Source organism: Acartia tonsa, chromosome 9, assembly GCF_053477335.1.
Source record: "Acartia tonsa isolate MP-2025a chromosome 9, ASM5347733v1, whole genome shotgun sequence".
Taxonomy (NCBI): Eukaryota; Metazoa; Arthropoda; class Copepoda; order Calanoida; family Acartiidae; genus Acartia; species Acartia tonsa.
In genome coordinates this window covers 5,556,331-5,572,155 of record NC_137268.1, presented here as the reverse complement: position 1 = coordinate 5,572,155, position 15,825 = coordinate 5,556,331, and the positions used below count along the sequence as shown (strand labels likewise).

The 15,825-nt window shown below is 32.0% G+C and overlaps 1 protein-coding gene across 15 annotated transcripts; it reads left to right on the top strand.

Annotated features, from left to right (window-relative positions):
* The first annotated feature begins 18 nt into the window (after positions 1 to 18).
* Paf-AHalpha (Platelet-activating factor acetylhydrolase alpha) lies at positions 19 to 14,289 on the top strand. 15 transcript variants are annotated; one of them, XR_013882329.1, is made up of 12 exons: positions 19 to 124; positions 1,141 to 1,212; positions 2,096 to 2,156; positions 4,434 to 4,507; positions 5,681 to 5,749; positions 6,344 to 6,397; positions 6,806 to 6,856; positions 7,192 to 7,272; positions 7,662 to 7,730; positions 9,507 to 9,571; positions 9,665 to 10,020; positions 10,453 to 14,289. XR_013882329.1 is itself a non-coding variant. In XM_080171636.1 (11 exons), exons 1-11 carry the CDS (start codon positions 53 to 55, stop codon positions 9,687 to 9,689), a joined length of 693 nt encoding a protein of 230 aa, XP_080027762.1. In that variant the 5' UTR covers positions 19 to 52; the 3' UTR covers positions 9,690 to 14,289. The 15 variants fall into 15 exon arrangements, 1 of the variants encoding a protein (XP_080027762.1); XR_013882328.1 differs by having other exon boundaries at positions 9,665 to 10,061; XR_013882326.1 differs by having other exon boundaries at positions 9,665 to 10,068.
* The last annotated feature ends 1,536 nt before the right edge of the window (positions 14,290 to 15,825 follow it).

The following is a 15,825-nucleotide window of genomic DNA, read 5'->3' as shown; positions in this document are numbered from 1 at the left end:
ATAAATCTATGAATAAAAAGTTTTCAGAACTGAAAATTTCAAAGAAACAAAAATGCCTCGATCTACAGAGCCAGTTCAACCGGCGGATGAAAAAGGAGATAGTTTAGAGCGGTGGCTTGCCATGGTAATATTTTCTAGATATTTATCGTAAGATTTAAGTTTAAAGTTACAAGCCAGAAAGGACAATCATATCCAAAAGAATCACTGTTGCGCCGCAAAAAATACAAGAATATCATTTGAGAAAATTGTTTTTTTCTTATGAATAATACCTAAGATTTCTCGTATTCATTCGAATCCGGTAGATAGGAACCGGTTCTCATCCATACGAAAAAACTATGTCTAGCATCGTATTATATCCAGCTTTCTACGAATATAAAATGTACAATCGTAAGATTAATAAGCCCGTGCCTTCGGCAACTCGTTGCTAAAAAACTGGTTTTAATCTTATAATTGTACATTCTATATCCGCGGAAAGCTGTTTATAATACGATGAAAGAAATAACTATTCTAATATAGATGTGATAATAGTTATTTCTCGCATCGTATTATAAACGGCTTTCCGCGGATATAGAAAGTACAATTATGAGATTAAAACTAGTTTTTTTAGCCCCGATTTGCCGGAGGCACCGGCTAAAAAAACTGGTTTTAATCTTATGATTGTACATTTCTATATTCGTAGAAAACTGGATATAATACGATACTAGACATAGTTTTTTCGTATGGATGAGAACCGGTTCCTATCCACCGGATTCGAATGAATACGAGAAAAAATAATAAATCGGGTTCAGCTACTACATTCAAGCGAGGGTTTTCATATTATCTTTTTTTCATTTTAATATCCGCGGAAAGCTTTCTATGGTACATTAGAATAAAACACTAGAGAGGGAAAGGGTTAAATAACTGTATCTACCCATCGCACTGTCATTGTGCCCACTTTCAATTGGGCATTAAAAATCAACCAATGGTGTGGTGTGTATTAACACAGCCAAGTTGTAGCAGGAAATAATTTGGTAGCAGACGAATAAGGTCATTGAAAAAGGAAGGGAAGTAGTTATCTCTATATACTATAGATCTGTTTATAGTAAGATGCGATAAATAACTATTTCAAACACTATTTATTTAATTTTGTTTTAATTGTAGCATCGAAGATTTCTACAAGAAGCGAAAGATGCAGAGCCAGAAATTCTTTGGATCGGAGATTCTATAATTCAGGTTTGCAACTCCTATTGCTTTATTTTCTACAAGCGGCTACCAAATATTTTTAATAATATCCAAAATACCTATAGTATAGTATTCTAATTTAGTATAAAGGGGGGGGGCGAAAGTGACACTTTTTGAAACCAAAACTAAAAGTCAAAGGAACTCAACTAAAAAAAGGGTTATAGGTCTGACATTTTGCATGGCAGTTGCTTTATAGGGGTACAATATGGAACTGTGAAGAAACGGCGGCGCAACCGCCGAAAACCGCCGAAATAAGGCAACAAAAATTACGGCGGGAAACGGCGGTTTTCGGCGGTTGCGCCGCCGTTTCTTCACAGTTCCATATTGTACCCCTTTAAAGCAACTGCCATGCAAAATCTCAGACCTGTAACCCTTTTTTTAGTTGAGTTCCTTTGTTGACTCGTAGTTTTGGTTTCAAAAAGTGTCACTTTCGCCCCCCCCCTTTGAATTTTTATGGAACTTATTGAATGTTTTAACTTAAATACCTAAACAATGCATAATAATACATTTAAACTTCTTTTAGAAAAATTATTTGCCTTTAGAAAAGTATTAAATTGTCTATTAGATATAATCACCAAAGTACAAGATTTAAGCTATTAAAAGAATTTTATATCAGGTATTTAGGTTTTTGACACTAATTTACTGTATTATTTACATTATAAAAAGATATAACTGGAAAGATAGGCCTTTGTATAAATATTTTTTTTAAAAACCATCCCCATCTTGGATTTTTTTTTAAGCTTGTTTTTTTGGGGGGTTTTTATGCTAACTCTGAAAATCATCCTTGGGTCATTGATATATAGTTCCTTCAAAAAAAATCTATGAAATCGCTAAACCTAACTGAAAATGAAATCATTAGGTATATTTAATTTAGAGGTTGAGCCAGAGTAAAATATGGGAGAAGAGTTTTTGTGGAATGCATTCTATAAATTTTGGTAAGTTTTTTGCTCGTATTCATTCGAATCCGGTGGATAGGAACCGGTTTTCATCCATGCGAAAAAACTATGTCTAGCATCGTTGTATATCCAGCTTTCTACAAATATAAAATGTACAATCATAAGATTAAAACCAGTTTTAATCTTATAATTGTACATTCTATATCCGCAGAAAGCTGTTTATAATACGATGCTAGAAATAACTATTTCTTCACATTTTGTTTCTCGCCTGTCAAAAATTATTTACCTAGGGTAAAGCGGGGCGATCTCGGTTTTGAGGTGAAGTCGGTATTTTTTTGACCACCTTCATTAAATGACATTTTTCTCCATGTTCTAATCGACTGACAGAAAAAAACATAAAATCAAATTTGTTCCTTATTAAATTGCCTACAAAAAAGTATAAAATAAAATTTTTTTCTCGATTTTTTTGCTTCGGTCGGAAAAACGGTAAGTTGGACAAAAACTGGTAAGAGCTAGAGCTTAGACGTCTTCAGGGGACTTATTAAGAATCTAATAGGCTTTCCATTTCCGTTTAAAACTTTAAAAAAGCTTGTATAGTGTTTACTTAAATCGACTAAAAGTGAAGCGGGGCGAATTCGGTTTTTTCACTTTTTATACTAACTTTTTCAATTTTATATAAAAAAGTGAAATTTTCGAGAAAAAAAGTCAAATTTCTCGTACTTAGAAAAAATTTATTTTTTTTTGTAGAAAAAATTGTCCGATCTTCATATTTTTTTTTGTGAATGCTCTTTATTACATTTAGCAACTTTAACCTTTAGGGCATGCTGTAATTAAATCAATATGTCATAGGTTTTTTGAAGCTGGAAAATCGACCACAGATTTTGCCAAACTTTTCTCTTTTTTTCAACTTGATTTTTTTAGGAAATTTTGCTAATAGAACTAATTATTTTTTGGCCAAATCTATTCAAAATTGCCTGAATTTTAAGGATCAGGCCTTTAAAGTCATAAAAAATTATTTTTTTCTAGTAGTATTTTTTATGTTTTTATCAAAAAAAATTTCGAAAAAAAAGTCAAATTTCGCGTACTTCGGAAAAATTATTTTTTTTTTGTAGAAAAAATTGACCTATCTTAATAAAATTTTTTGTGCATACTTTTTATTACATTTAGCAACTTTTACCTTTTGGGCATGCTGTAATAAAATCAATACGTCATCGATTTTTCGAAGCTTGAAAATGCCCTACCGACTTCGCCTCAAGGCGGGGCGAAGTCGGTGCCGTTTTAGAGATCAATTTTGACAAACTTCCCAAAGTCCTAGGTTTACGTCCTTTTAGGACCTGATCGACTTTTCCGAGATCTTTCTACTGGTCTTGGTCCCATTTAAAAAAAAAAAATTTTACGATTTGCAGGTTCAAAAAACCGTAAAAAACACCGAGTTCGCCCCGCTTTACCCTATGGATTATAATCCTAATGAAGTTTTAGAGAATAAAAATTAAATTTTTGTAGGCTCTGAAGCCACTTTTATCCTTTAAAATATCTTTTTTCAATAGCTAATCTACCTACCCAATTTATTTTCTTTGTTCAAATGCCGCGGATTTTTTTTGAAAATTACACTTTTGAAAACAATGGTATTTTGTATAAGGATTATTAAACGACATGAATAGACATGAGGCATTTTGGCTACATTTATTATCAAACTAACTTACCTATTGGTGTTGATAACCTAATAATTGATATTTTATTATTTGAATGTTGCATCAGTTTTTCATGTACTCTGATAAAGTGATGCAAAATTATGTTACCCTCCATCCACCCACCTTTACCCCATCCCCTTCCCTTCTACTCAGGGTTTCGGATCCGGATCCGCAAGGATTCGCATATTTTTGAGTCCAAGGATCCAGATCCGCAAAAAAATGCGGATCCGGATCCTTGGACTCAAAAAAATGCGGAAAAAATGGAAAAATCTAACTAAATTTATATAAAATCTCAGACATTCTCTTGATGACAGCCAATCTTTAAGGTTTAGGGTCAGACTTAAAAATTAAAAGTATTTTTGACTTCGAATTAAAGAATAAATATTTTTGAAAAATTTGGTGATTTTATTTTTATTGTCAAGGATCCGGATCCGGATACGCACTGACCAAATTTGGAGGATCCGGATCCGCAAAAAATCAATGCGGATCCGAAACCCTGCTTCTACTGGATAAACGAACTCACAACAAATAAGGTCCATATTAGCAAATAACTAAATTGACGCAAATTTTCCCCTGTCCACGTATACATCCATTTACTTAAAATACTAGAACAATTCTTACTTAGGTATTGGAGGAGATAGAACAGAACATGTGCTCTGGAGACTTCATAATGGAGAATTAGATAACCTTACACCAAAGGTTAGTTATTATTATGATTTTTATTTTATTATTCGTAGAAAATTGTCTGTAATGCAATTTTTCAGTATGACTTAGAACTGGTTATAATCTAGCGATTTCTAATCAGTTTCGAAGCAATACTATCGTTTTCATTCTAAAAGGCATCCGATTTCATGAAATTTAATCTTGTTTGATTTTTAAAATTCTTAATAAATTTAGATTATTGTTGTCCTTGTTGGTACGAATAATCATGGGGACACCCCTGACGAATTTCTTGTTTATATTTAGATTATTGTTGTCCTTGTTGGTACAAATAATCATGGGGACACCCCTGACAAAATTCTTGTTTATATTTAGATTATTGTTGTACTTGTTGGTACGAATAATCATGGGGACACCCCTGACGAAATTCTTGTTTATATTTAGATTATTGTTGTCCTTGTTGGTACAAATAATCATGGGGACACCCCTGACGAAATTCTTGTTTAAATTTAGATTATTGTTGTCCTTGTTGGTACGAATAATCATGGGGAAATTCTTGTTTATATTTAGATTATTGTTGTCCTTGTTTGTACAAATAATCATGGGGACACCCCTGACGAAATTCTTGTTTAAATTTAGATTATTGTTGTCCTTGTTGGTACGAATAATCATGGGGAAATTCTTGTTTATATTTAGATCATTGTTGTCCTTGTTGGTAGGAATAATCATGGGGACACCCCTGACGAAATTCTTGTTTAAATTTAGATTATTGTTGTCCTTGTTGGTACGAATAATCATGGGGAAATTCTTGTTTATATTTAGATTATTGTTGTCCTTGTTTGTACAAATAATCATGGGGACACCCCTGACGAAATTCTTGTTTAAATTTAGATTATTGTTGTCCTTGTTGGTACGAATAATCATGGGGAAATTCTTGTTTATATTTAGATTATTGTTGTCCTTGTTGGTACAAATAATCATGGGGACACCCCTGACGAAATTCTTGTTTAAATTTAGATTATTGTTGTCCTTGTTGGTACGAATAATCATGGGGAAATTCTTGTTTATATTTAGATCATTGTTGTCCTTGTTGGTAGGAATAATCATGGAGACACCCCTGACGAAATTCTTGTTTATATTTAGATCATTGTTGTCCTTGTTTGTACAAATAATCATGGAGACACCCCTGACGAAATTCTTGTTTATATTTAGATTATTGTTGTCCTTGTTGGTACAAATAATCACGGGGACACCCCAGACGAAATTGCACAAGGACTAAAGGTATTTATGTTAAAATTTTGACAGTTATGTATATTTTGCATGGTATATCTAATAAGGGGGGGGGGGGTAAATATAAGTAGGGGGGAATTGAAAAAAATTAAGTGTTACATACTTAAAGCGTCAGCTGATACTATTAATACCAAGGATATTTGGAAATATTTGAAAAATCTGCAAACGCTAGGTACTTGTCCTCTCATCCACAGATAAAAAAATTCCTTAGAATGGTGGGATATTAAATTTTTGACTAGGAGGAGAGGGAAATGAAATATTTTTTGCATCAGGAAAAAAATAAAACTTTTGCAGAATCTACTCCACTAAATTTGTATACCTATAATTAATTGATTGATAGCAAATACCCTGTAAATATATGTAGATCTTTTTGAAAAAAATTATTTCATTGTTTGAGCAAAGCAGCATAACTAAAACTTATTGATTCCCCTTGATTGTATTTTAAAGTTGGTTATGAAGGAGTCATTTAACATTTCAAAGAATACTTTTTTAAAACAATATACCTATATAACTTTTATTAAGGAAAAGTTAAAGTTTATGATCTAGTGTCAAAAAGAAAAATATGGTAATTTTTTTCTTATTTAGAGTATAACAACACTGATACGAGATAAACAACCACAAGCGTTTGTTATTCTATTGGTAAGATTTATGTTTATTTTGGTAGCGTAATTATCCTATAACTTCTTTGTTAGGTACGCCCTAACTCTAAGACTGGGTCCAATCAACTTTATCATTATCTATAAGCTTTATTATTATGATAAGCATTTACTTTGTTATATGCTTATTAATCTATTTATTATTCAGTTTTGATGATTCAATTGTTTTTGTCAAATAAAATTCTAATTATGTAGGTAGGTATAAGAATTGTAAGTTGTGTGTTTTTGCCTGTGACTTAAGTTTGGGGGTTAACCAAAAGTCCCTCTTCCCCTTGAAGAATGAATCCTGTTTTTTTTATTCTCAGATAAAATTAGCCTTAGGATGGGTTTAGGCTACTTTTATTATTCGATTTAATTTATTTGAAATGACATAATTAAAAATTACTTTCAGAGTTTACTTCCCAGAGGTGCGACCCCTAACCCACTCAGAGAAAGAAATAAGGTAACTAAAAATTTATTTTTAATGCACTTAATCATTTGTATACTTTCTTGAGTAATAGTATGCATGTGTGTCTGTCTGCCCCAATAGATAATTTTGTATAATATATATAGGCCGTTTTAAAATAATTATCTAAATTTCTTAAGCTTAAACTAATCAATACTACATCCTATTATATAAAGTAGAAAGGTTATTTGGTAAATTTGATAACTAATAAACCGATTGAGTTCTCCTTTTAATGAAAGCTTAACATAGGCCCTTAGTTGGTTTTTGGGCTATTCATAGATTTAGGTCTTATGATAGTTTTAGGTCTTTTTTAAAATATATTTTATTGTTAGGCCGTGAATGAGATTCTCGAAGAATATGTGAAAGGAAACTCCAAAGTTCAGCTTGTTAATATTGACACAGGCTTTATTCAGGTAAAAAAGGTGTTTCCAACTAGGGAATAGCAACTTGTATAACTGGCCTCTTACCCTCAACATTAAAGTAAAAATTTTAAAGGGGGCACGATTTGTATGTAACTCTTTCCACGGGGTTCGGACCCTGTGCCGACTTTTAATAGTGTCTTTGAGTATCAGCCAATAGCGTCGTAAATAGCAAAGACGTTAAAAGCAATTTGCTAGCAGACGATTTTGATTGGATTGATTGTCCAAATGTTTCGATCCCTTTTTGCAGTGTACAGAAGGGGTAATTTGGGTATTTGGATATATATAAATTTATCGCCAATTGTCTAATCCCTTCAAATCCTTGACTTGAAATACATGCATTTATGACTTATTCGTTTTTAAAATGATATTTATTTGTTTAGCCTGATGAAACCATCTCCCATCATGATATGTATGATTATTTACACCTTACACAGAAAGGATATACAAAGGTAAAGAATTTTTAGTCCCAATAAACGACAAAGCCCAAATTGTGTTAAAAATTATCCATGTGACGTAATAAAATGAGAGATATGAGAGGAGAAGTGGGAAAGAAAACCCCTAAAAAAGAGATGGATATGATAATCCCTCATTTTTATTACGTCACATGGATCATTTTTAACACAATTTGGGCTTTGTCCTAAATAACTAAATAACATGTTTTTGAATTTAATAGACAAGATTTTACTTTTACTTCTGTGACTTTATCCTTGCATAAAAAATACAAAAACTCAACTCACTCAATTATATAAGCTTGTTCTGAAAGCAGCAACATCTTTGAGATCTCCCTAATACATCAGTTTATAGTGAAATAAGTGCCATCCTGATATGTAGGTTAGGGTGGGTTCATATCGGAATTAGACAAAGCGGGGATATGCAACACATAAAATTAACCTTAAAAACATTTCTGACCGAAAAAGAATTTTAAAAAATTGAGTTTTAGAACACGACCACTTAAAAATATAATTCATTACTTATTAGTATGCAAAGACGACATTCAAAAAAATTTTGAATCAGAACTATGACTTCATGGTGCTCCCTGGAAAGGCCTTGAGGAGCTGAATCAGGAACTTTTGTCCGTTTCAAAATATCTTGTTCCTAGCCTTAGAAATCACTAAAAAACCAAAATATTTTAAGGTTTATTGAGAATTGTCCAATTTGTAGAGGTTTTTTAGATTTTCTCATGCTAGGAACGAGATTTTTTAAAACGGACAAAAGTTCCTGACTCAGCTCCTCAAGGCATTTCCAGGGAGCACCATGAAGCCATAGTTCTGATTCAATAAATTTTTGACTCCCATTTACAAATAGCTATACAATTGAATGTCTGGTCGTCAGCGGTTTTAAGACTTAGGATAAATTTTAAATCATCCAGAGGTGTATTATATCTATATAAATTGAGTGCAGATCCCCGCTTTGGCCTCAGAAAAAAAATGTCCAAAATCGACCCACCCTAATGTAGGTATGTGTGCTTCTTATTTGCAGATAGGCTTTGTGAGTCTTTGCAAAGGTTTCGTGACTTATTATATTATCCATTTATGTTAGTTTGACTTTCACAGGGCCTTTGATAGTCAGTTGATGGTCCTTCTTGGTTAAATTGACGACAACTTTTCCCCTGTCATAATATTTACGTATAATCTACATCTATTCTAAATATAGCATTACAGAAAGCTAACATTTTGATTAGGGTTGGGCCGGATATCCGGTGTGGCCGGATATCCGGCCATTTTCAATATCCGGCCGGTTACCGGATATTGAAACTATCCGGCCGGATATCCGGCTCTATAATTTTATATACTTTACACCAAAAATCTCTGCTTTTTAAAATCTTAAATGGCTCTAATTTTCTTATTATTGAAGCTAGAAGAACACTTTTCTGAATAAGTTTAACTTTATGTAAATTTATATAAGATTTCTGAAGAAATTTTTTTTACTACTTTAATATCTGGTAATTTGGCCGGTTATCCGGCCGGATATCCGGTAATTTGGCCGGATAACCGGATATCCGGCCGGTTACCGGATATCTGGCATTTGAAATCAGCCGGATATCCGGTATCCGGCCAAAAAAGTATCCGGCCCAACCCTAATTTTGATTGCTCAATCCTTGGCTATAAGTCCCAATAGGGCTAGTTAACAAGTTGTTAGTTTCTGTTATTGGATCAAGGTGTTTCCCTTCTCCTGTTTTTTTTTCAATAAGGTTTATAGTTTTCTGATTTTTACTCTTTTGTTAGGCATTTGAACCAGTAAACGAGCTATTAACTCAGCTATTACAGGAGATGGAAGGTGAAATTGAAAGGTAACCCCAAACTTTTTTATTGATTAATTTTCAATATTTTTAATTTAGATATTTATTTTAGTTGATAATTTTTTCATATTTATTACTTTTTAGGCCAGAAACTGAAGGAGCAGTTTAAGAGATAAAAATCTAGAAAATAAATATTTTATCTGTGGCTCACATATCACACGAGAACCATAAACAATCAACCCCTCTGTTTCATTCCAAGCAAACAATGCCGCACTGTTTTTTTTATAGACTAGTGTATGTCGTCCTCCATAAGTATATGCAATCAATCAATCAAAGAAATCATTCACCACCAATCCTAGCAATGGATTTCCTGCACTGTGAACATACTGTTGGCGGCTTTTTTAAAAATAAACATGTTATTAACTAAATGCGCCTAAACATAAACTTAATATTAAGTCAAATTTATGATATTAATTGTGAATGAAATTATTATTAGAACTGTACCAAACTAGTCCACAAATTAATATTTATATTTTCTGCGGTTCGCGGTAAAATATTGCTGGAATCGAACATTTCCTTAAAACTAGTTTTTTGGTTGCCAGCGGTCAAACCAATCAAAGACTAATAATGCCTGGCTAGGATTTCTTGATTTTATGTGCGACTACAAGATATATCTGCAGTTTTAGATCACAGCCAATCAAGATTACTTTAGTCCTTATAATGCTGGTTTCAACTTATATTGTTTAGCCGTTTGGCCGTAGCAACCTATACAAATCAGGAAAAGATCATTTCCAACAACATATTACCTTGAACCGAAGCAAATCTTATTCCTTGTATTTAATTGCACAAATTGAAAGATAGGTACATAAATGAATTACTGTGTATTGGAACAGTTGATTCATTCGTGTATCTATCTGTATTCTCTATTTAAGTATATTATATTTGTTTGCATTTCTATTTTGTATTTGTCCCTGACAAATAATGCTAGATTGCCGGGTTTTTTTGTAATATTAATGCACACTGTAGGACTCAAGTTAAATGTGAATTACTTGAAGAGCAGATAAGGTATTAAATTCAACATTGAGTTTTTCTTTCAATCATTCAAATTCAAATGAAGTAAATGGTCCAAAAAGGAATAATTTATTAAAGAGTTAATATCTTACAATTTTATTGTTTGAATGCTATAAGAGCCATCATACCTTATTCTATTTAATTTTTTTCTCAATAATAGGGCCAAAATGTATTAGGTATGGTTAATCGGTTATTGAATCAATAGTACAATTGCTTAAATTGTACATTTAATTTCGTATGACACATTCGACTTCATTTTTTTAAAAATAATCCTGCTCACTTTTTCTTTTCTGGTGAAATATAAAACGAAATGAACATTCAGCTTTAGATGTGAATTGTTAGTGATATTATGTTTTGACACATTTTTTATTATTTAGTATTGGAATTGGATACTAAAATATTTTTCATAACTTCTGTTGTACCAGAGGGGACAAAATTATTTGAAAATTTTTACTTTTTTTTCTCAGTCTTACAGCTAATTACAAGAATAAAATAGTTATATACACATATAACCACAGGTTATTTTTTAAACATTTTATTGATGAATGACAATTCATTGGTTCACTATCAAATAGATCATCAGTTCGTTATTCATCGCATCGTATTATAGACAGCTTTCCGCGAATATTAAAATGATTATTATATGATTAAAACAAGTTTTTAAAGCCCAGAGGGACCGATGGCCCGGGTTAACAAAGCTGGTATTAGTATTATGATTTTTTATTTTAATTTTCGTGGAAAATTGTATAATACGATGCTATGAATTGAGAAACATTAAAGGTAAAATAGATTTTCATGAGATGAAATTTTCCTCACTGGGTTGTTCTTTTTCCTGTTATTAATATTATATACATTATCTTAATCAAAATTTAGTTATGCTATTTCTCTGTATTGTTCAAATATATCTCTCTCCTGTATGTTTCACTGTGGCTTTTCAGGGTAGTGCTCACAAAAAACAAGGATGACAACATTCATAAAAGCGAAGCACTGAAACGGTAAGACAAACGGACATTATCACTTGTATTTTGTCAGAACTGAATAAGCAGAATATAAATGTATAAGAGTCGAAGCAAAATTATAAGTAAATTTGTTGAAAAACTGCTTGATACAGGTTAATGTTTATGGACATACTTACATTTTTAGGACTTGATTATAGAGTTGCTTCGTATAATATTGTACTTTGTTGTCCCAGGAATCAGTATACGAAAAATCAGATCAATTAGATAATTAGATCACATAAAAATTTGTTGTTAAAAAAGTAAAAAAAAATCAACATGTTTAAAATGGACGTACGGACATTCTGGTAATGATTATAGAGTTGCTACGCTTTCTCAATCGTACCTAACTACTACAGAAATCACCATGCAAAGTTTGAAATCGATAGGACAATTCTAACATGCCTAAATTAATGAAAAGAGCTAACTCTCTGTGACGGACGTACGGACGGACCGACCCTAATTATAGAAAAGCTTCGCTTTTAAAATTTTTTTGAAATAAAATGTTGATTATAAAAAATTACCCTATGTAGTTAAATCTTTGCACTTCGCAATTCCAAGTTGTATGCCTTAATACAGCAATGTTCAGAAAGTAGTTTTTTTTCGCATCGTATTATAGATAGCTTTCCGCGGTTAGCAAAATTAAAATTAAATTATAAGATTAAAGACAGTTTTGTTAGCCCCGAGGGGACGAAGTAGTAATCTTATGATTTTTTATTTCGTTATTCGTAGAAAATAGTCTGTAAAAGGATGATATACATGATTTTTCAGTATGGGGAACCGGTTCTAATCCAACGGATAAGCAATTCTGGGAAAAAAATTCCGCACTTCCCCCAAAGCACAGCTACAGTGATCTGTATTATTTTTAAGCATTTATATGAGCTTTAATTGTTAGTGAGTCTAATCTGTATATAGCAAGTTATCAAGTAAAAACCCCTTTATTGCATCCTTGTTGTAGTAGTAAAACTTAAAACTGTAACATCCCATAAAGAGTCACTATACTCAAAAAGGAATTGAAAAGAGGGAGGCATTTATCAGGAAAGTGTATCAAAATAGATTTTATGCTAGTATCTAATTTTATTACAGGGGGGGGGGGGGGGAGTTCTGACACATTTGCGTAAACCTGGTATATACGCTTTATCTTTGGACTGAGAGGATAGGTTTTAAAAGATAAAATCTTAAAACTTGGGAAAATTCATCATATAAGAATTATTTTATCTTTTATAACCTATCCTCTCAGTCCAAAGATAAAGCCTATATACCAGGTTTACGCAAATGTGTCAGAACTCCCCCCCCCCCCTTGATCCTTATAGGCTGTATTTCAGTTTGTATAAACCACCTTGTATTTACTAGGTGCAAGCTTTAAATCATTTTGATCTTTTTTTTGTAAGAAATGCTTCAATCTCGATGCCCAACATTTAACTGTCTTAATAAAGCAATCAAAAGGTTCAATTTAAAAACTGGAATTCAATTCTAGTCAGTCATTGTTAAAAATCCATTTAATGAAAAATTCTTATGATCTTATCATTGTGTGTGTAGAACCATTTTTATACCTGTAGTGCTTTAAACGCCACGTAGAATCTGTATAATATGGCAAAAATGTTTTCGCAATGATCTCATGGACAAAGAAAGTGATAAATGAATAAGGTTCTTTCTCGTATTCATTCGAATCCGGTGGATAGGAACCGGTTCTCATCCATACGAAAAAACTATGTCTAGCATCGTATTATATTCAGTTTTCTACGAATATAGAAATGTACAATCATAAGATTAAAACCAGTTTTTTTAGCCGTTGCCTCCGGCACCTCGGGCTAAAAAAACTAGTTTTAATCTTATAATTGTACACTCTATATCCGCGGAAAGCCGTTTATAATACGATACGAGAAATAACTATTATATGTTTTATTTATAACGCATCATTTGGTTGATGCTTTTATAAAATAAGTGTTTTCTTGTAATAAGGAGCGGATATTATTTTTCAGTACGGCTTCGAAACTGATAAGTCATACTGAAAAATCATGTATAACACCGTATTACAGACAATTTACCACGAATATTAAGATCAAAATAATAAAACCAGCTTATGATTTTGCAATAGTACTTAGTGATTGCTTTTAATTATGATGCAACCTTCAACTTAATTTTTCTATGAGATCATAGTGAACAACGATTTTATTAAACAAAGTTGAATTTATTAAATTGCCTACTATTGCATATTGAATAATATTATTTAAAAAAATTGTTTATTGTACGTACAAACACAATAATATAAGAGGCAAATATTTTTAAAATCTCGGAAATTTTCATAGAAAATTTCTACAATCTCGTAAAAAAATTGCTTCTTGTATTATTATAAGGTAAATGTGTACATTTTATTTAAAAGTATTTAATAGTTATTTTTCGCATCGTATTCTAGACAGCTTTCTGCGGACAATAAAATGAAAATTTAAAGGATAAACAAACCAGTTTTGTTCTCAATTTTAATATTTCTAGAAAAGTGTCTATAATACGATGCCATAAATGATTTTTCAGTATGACTGAGAACAGGTTCTAATCTAGTGGATATTAATCGGTTACTAGGCCATACTTAATAAGCATTTTATGCCTATTTTGTTTTGTATAAAATGTATGCTTGTTAGATTACTGAATGTGTATATGTCAAAAATTCCAACCATTCCTTAACAATGAATCTTTTCACATAAATTGTGTTTTTTTTTATGCGTATCCTATTGTATTAAGTAGTGAGTAATGTTTTTGTCTGTAGTTAAAGATCTCTTTAACCGCTGAACTAATTGATAACAACTGAACGCATAAGGTTTATTTATTTTAGATCATGGAATCTTCAGGCTTATTTTTCGCATTACATATAAAAATAAGTTTTTTTTGTCCGTTGTTTAATATTTCTGTAACCATTGAACCAATTGAAATTTCCATGTCATGGAAGCTACACCTTTGTAATTCAATTGTATGGAAAAAATTTTGTTTTAGATCAAGGCATTCCTGAGCTGGATCTTTAAAACATTTTAGTGGAAAGCCGAATTTCAGCCAATCACAGCGCGGCATTTCATAAAATGCTCTGCTCTCATTGGTGGAAAGTTTGCTCACCTCGATCTGGCTCACCACTAAAATGATTTAAAGATCCAGCTCTGAATCCCCGGTGTCGCTTACCTGACATAGCATCAGTAAGAACAATTTTTAGCGTTAGTTTAACTTATGATGCGGTGTTAAGCCGAAATTCGTATCATCACCTTCCCCGATGACGAGTGGATGCGCTGCGTTGGGGGAGTGAGTTATGTTGGTACTGGATATAATTCACGCTAAAGATCCAATTTCAATTTTGTTTTTTTGTTGACAAACAAAATATATTTTATTAGTATTAATCTGTTTAGAATTAAATATGATATTATTTAGAATAATAATACATATTGTTATCTTATTAAGTTATGCACAATCAATGCTTAAATTTTTTCACAATAGAATAAAGGTATTATTCTCATTTAGAGGTAGCAGAATGTCTCTGTGTCTGTCTGTGTAAATATATATAGCAAATAATCTTGCTAATCGCTGAATCAATATGGTTCTTATTTACAGTGAAGCTTCTCATACCTCTATTGACTGAAGGCCTATAACCATTTTGGAAGAGGCTACTATCACCTTTCATTAGCTATATGAAACTCAGACCATGGGATGGGAACCCTGTGCCGACTTTCTTTGTCTTTGAATATCAGCCAATGCCGTCGGAAATAAAAACACAGTCAATTCGCTACGAAAGAGCAGAAAGCTAAAGGGTGAGCAAAAAAAATGCGTACCTTTTTAAAATTCAAATTGCGCGGCTTGTGTTAATAGTAGAAAAATACTACACATACCGTTAGAACCGCTAAGAAGTCTATTTTTAGGAAATATAAAAAAGATTCCTGTGCTACGCATAGTTTAGGAGCTACGTGTTAAAATGTACCAACTGACTTAAAACTTGACTTGCGAGTAAATTTTAGGACATTTTACCATCTGGCTCCTAGATTATTTGTAGCACAGGAACCGTTCTTATATTTCCAAAAAATACAGTTTATAGCGGTTCTAACGATATGCGTAACATTTTTCTACTATTAACACAAGCCGCGCAATTTGAAATTTAAAAATGTAGGCATCTCTTTTTGCAAAATATCTTCTCTAATTTTTAGTTATATTTTAAAATTTACTCGCAAGTCAAGTTTTACATCAGTTGGGGCATTTTAACATGTA

What these genes read in the sequence shown, in the direction of transcription:
- Paf-AHalpha (XM_080171636.1), top strand. Translation starts at nt 53, where the DNA reads ATGCCTCGATCTACAGAGCCAGTTCAACCGGCGGATGAAAAAGGAGAT. An exon ending in TAGAGCGGTGGCTTGCCATG is followed by an intron (nt 125 to 1,140) that starts GTAATATTTTCT and finishes TTTTAATTGTAG; the next exon opens with CATCGAAGATTTCTACAAGA. An exon ending in AATGCATTCTATAAATTTTG is followed by an intron (nt 2,157 to 4,433) that starts GTAAGTTTTTTG and finishes ATTCTTACTTAG; the next exon opens with GTATTGGAGGAGATAGAACA.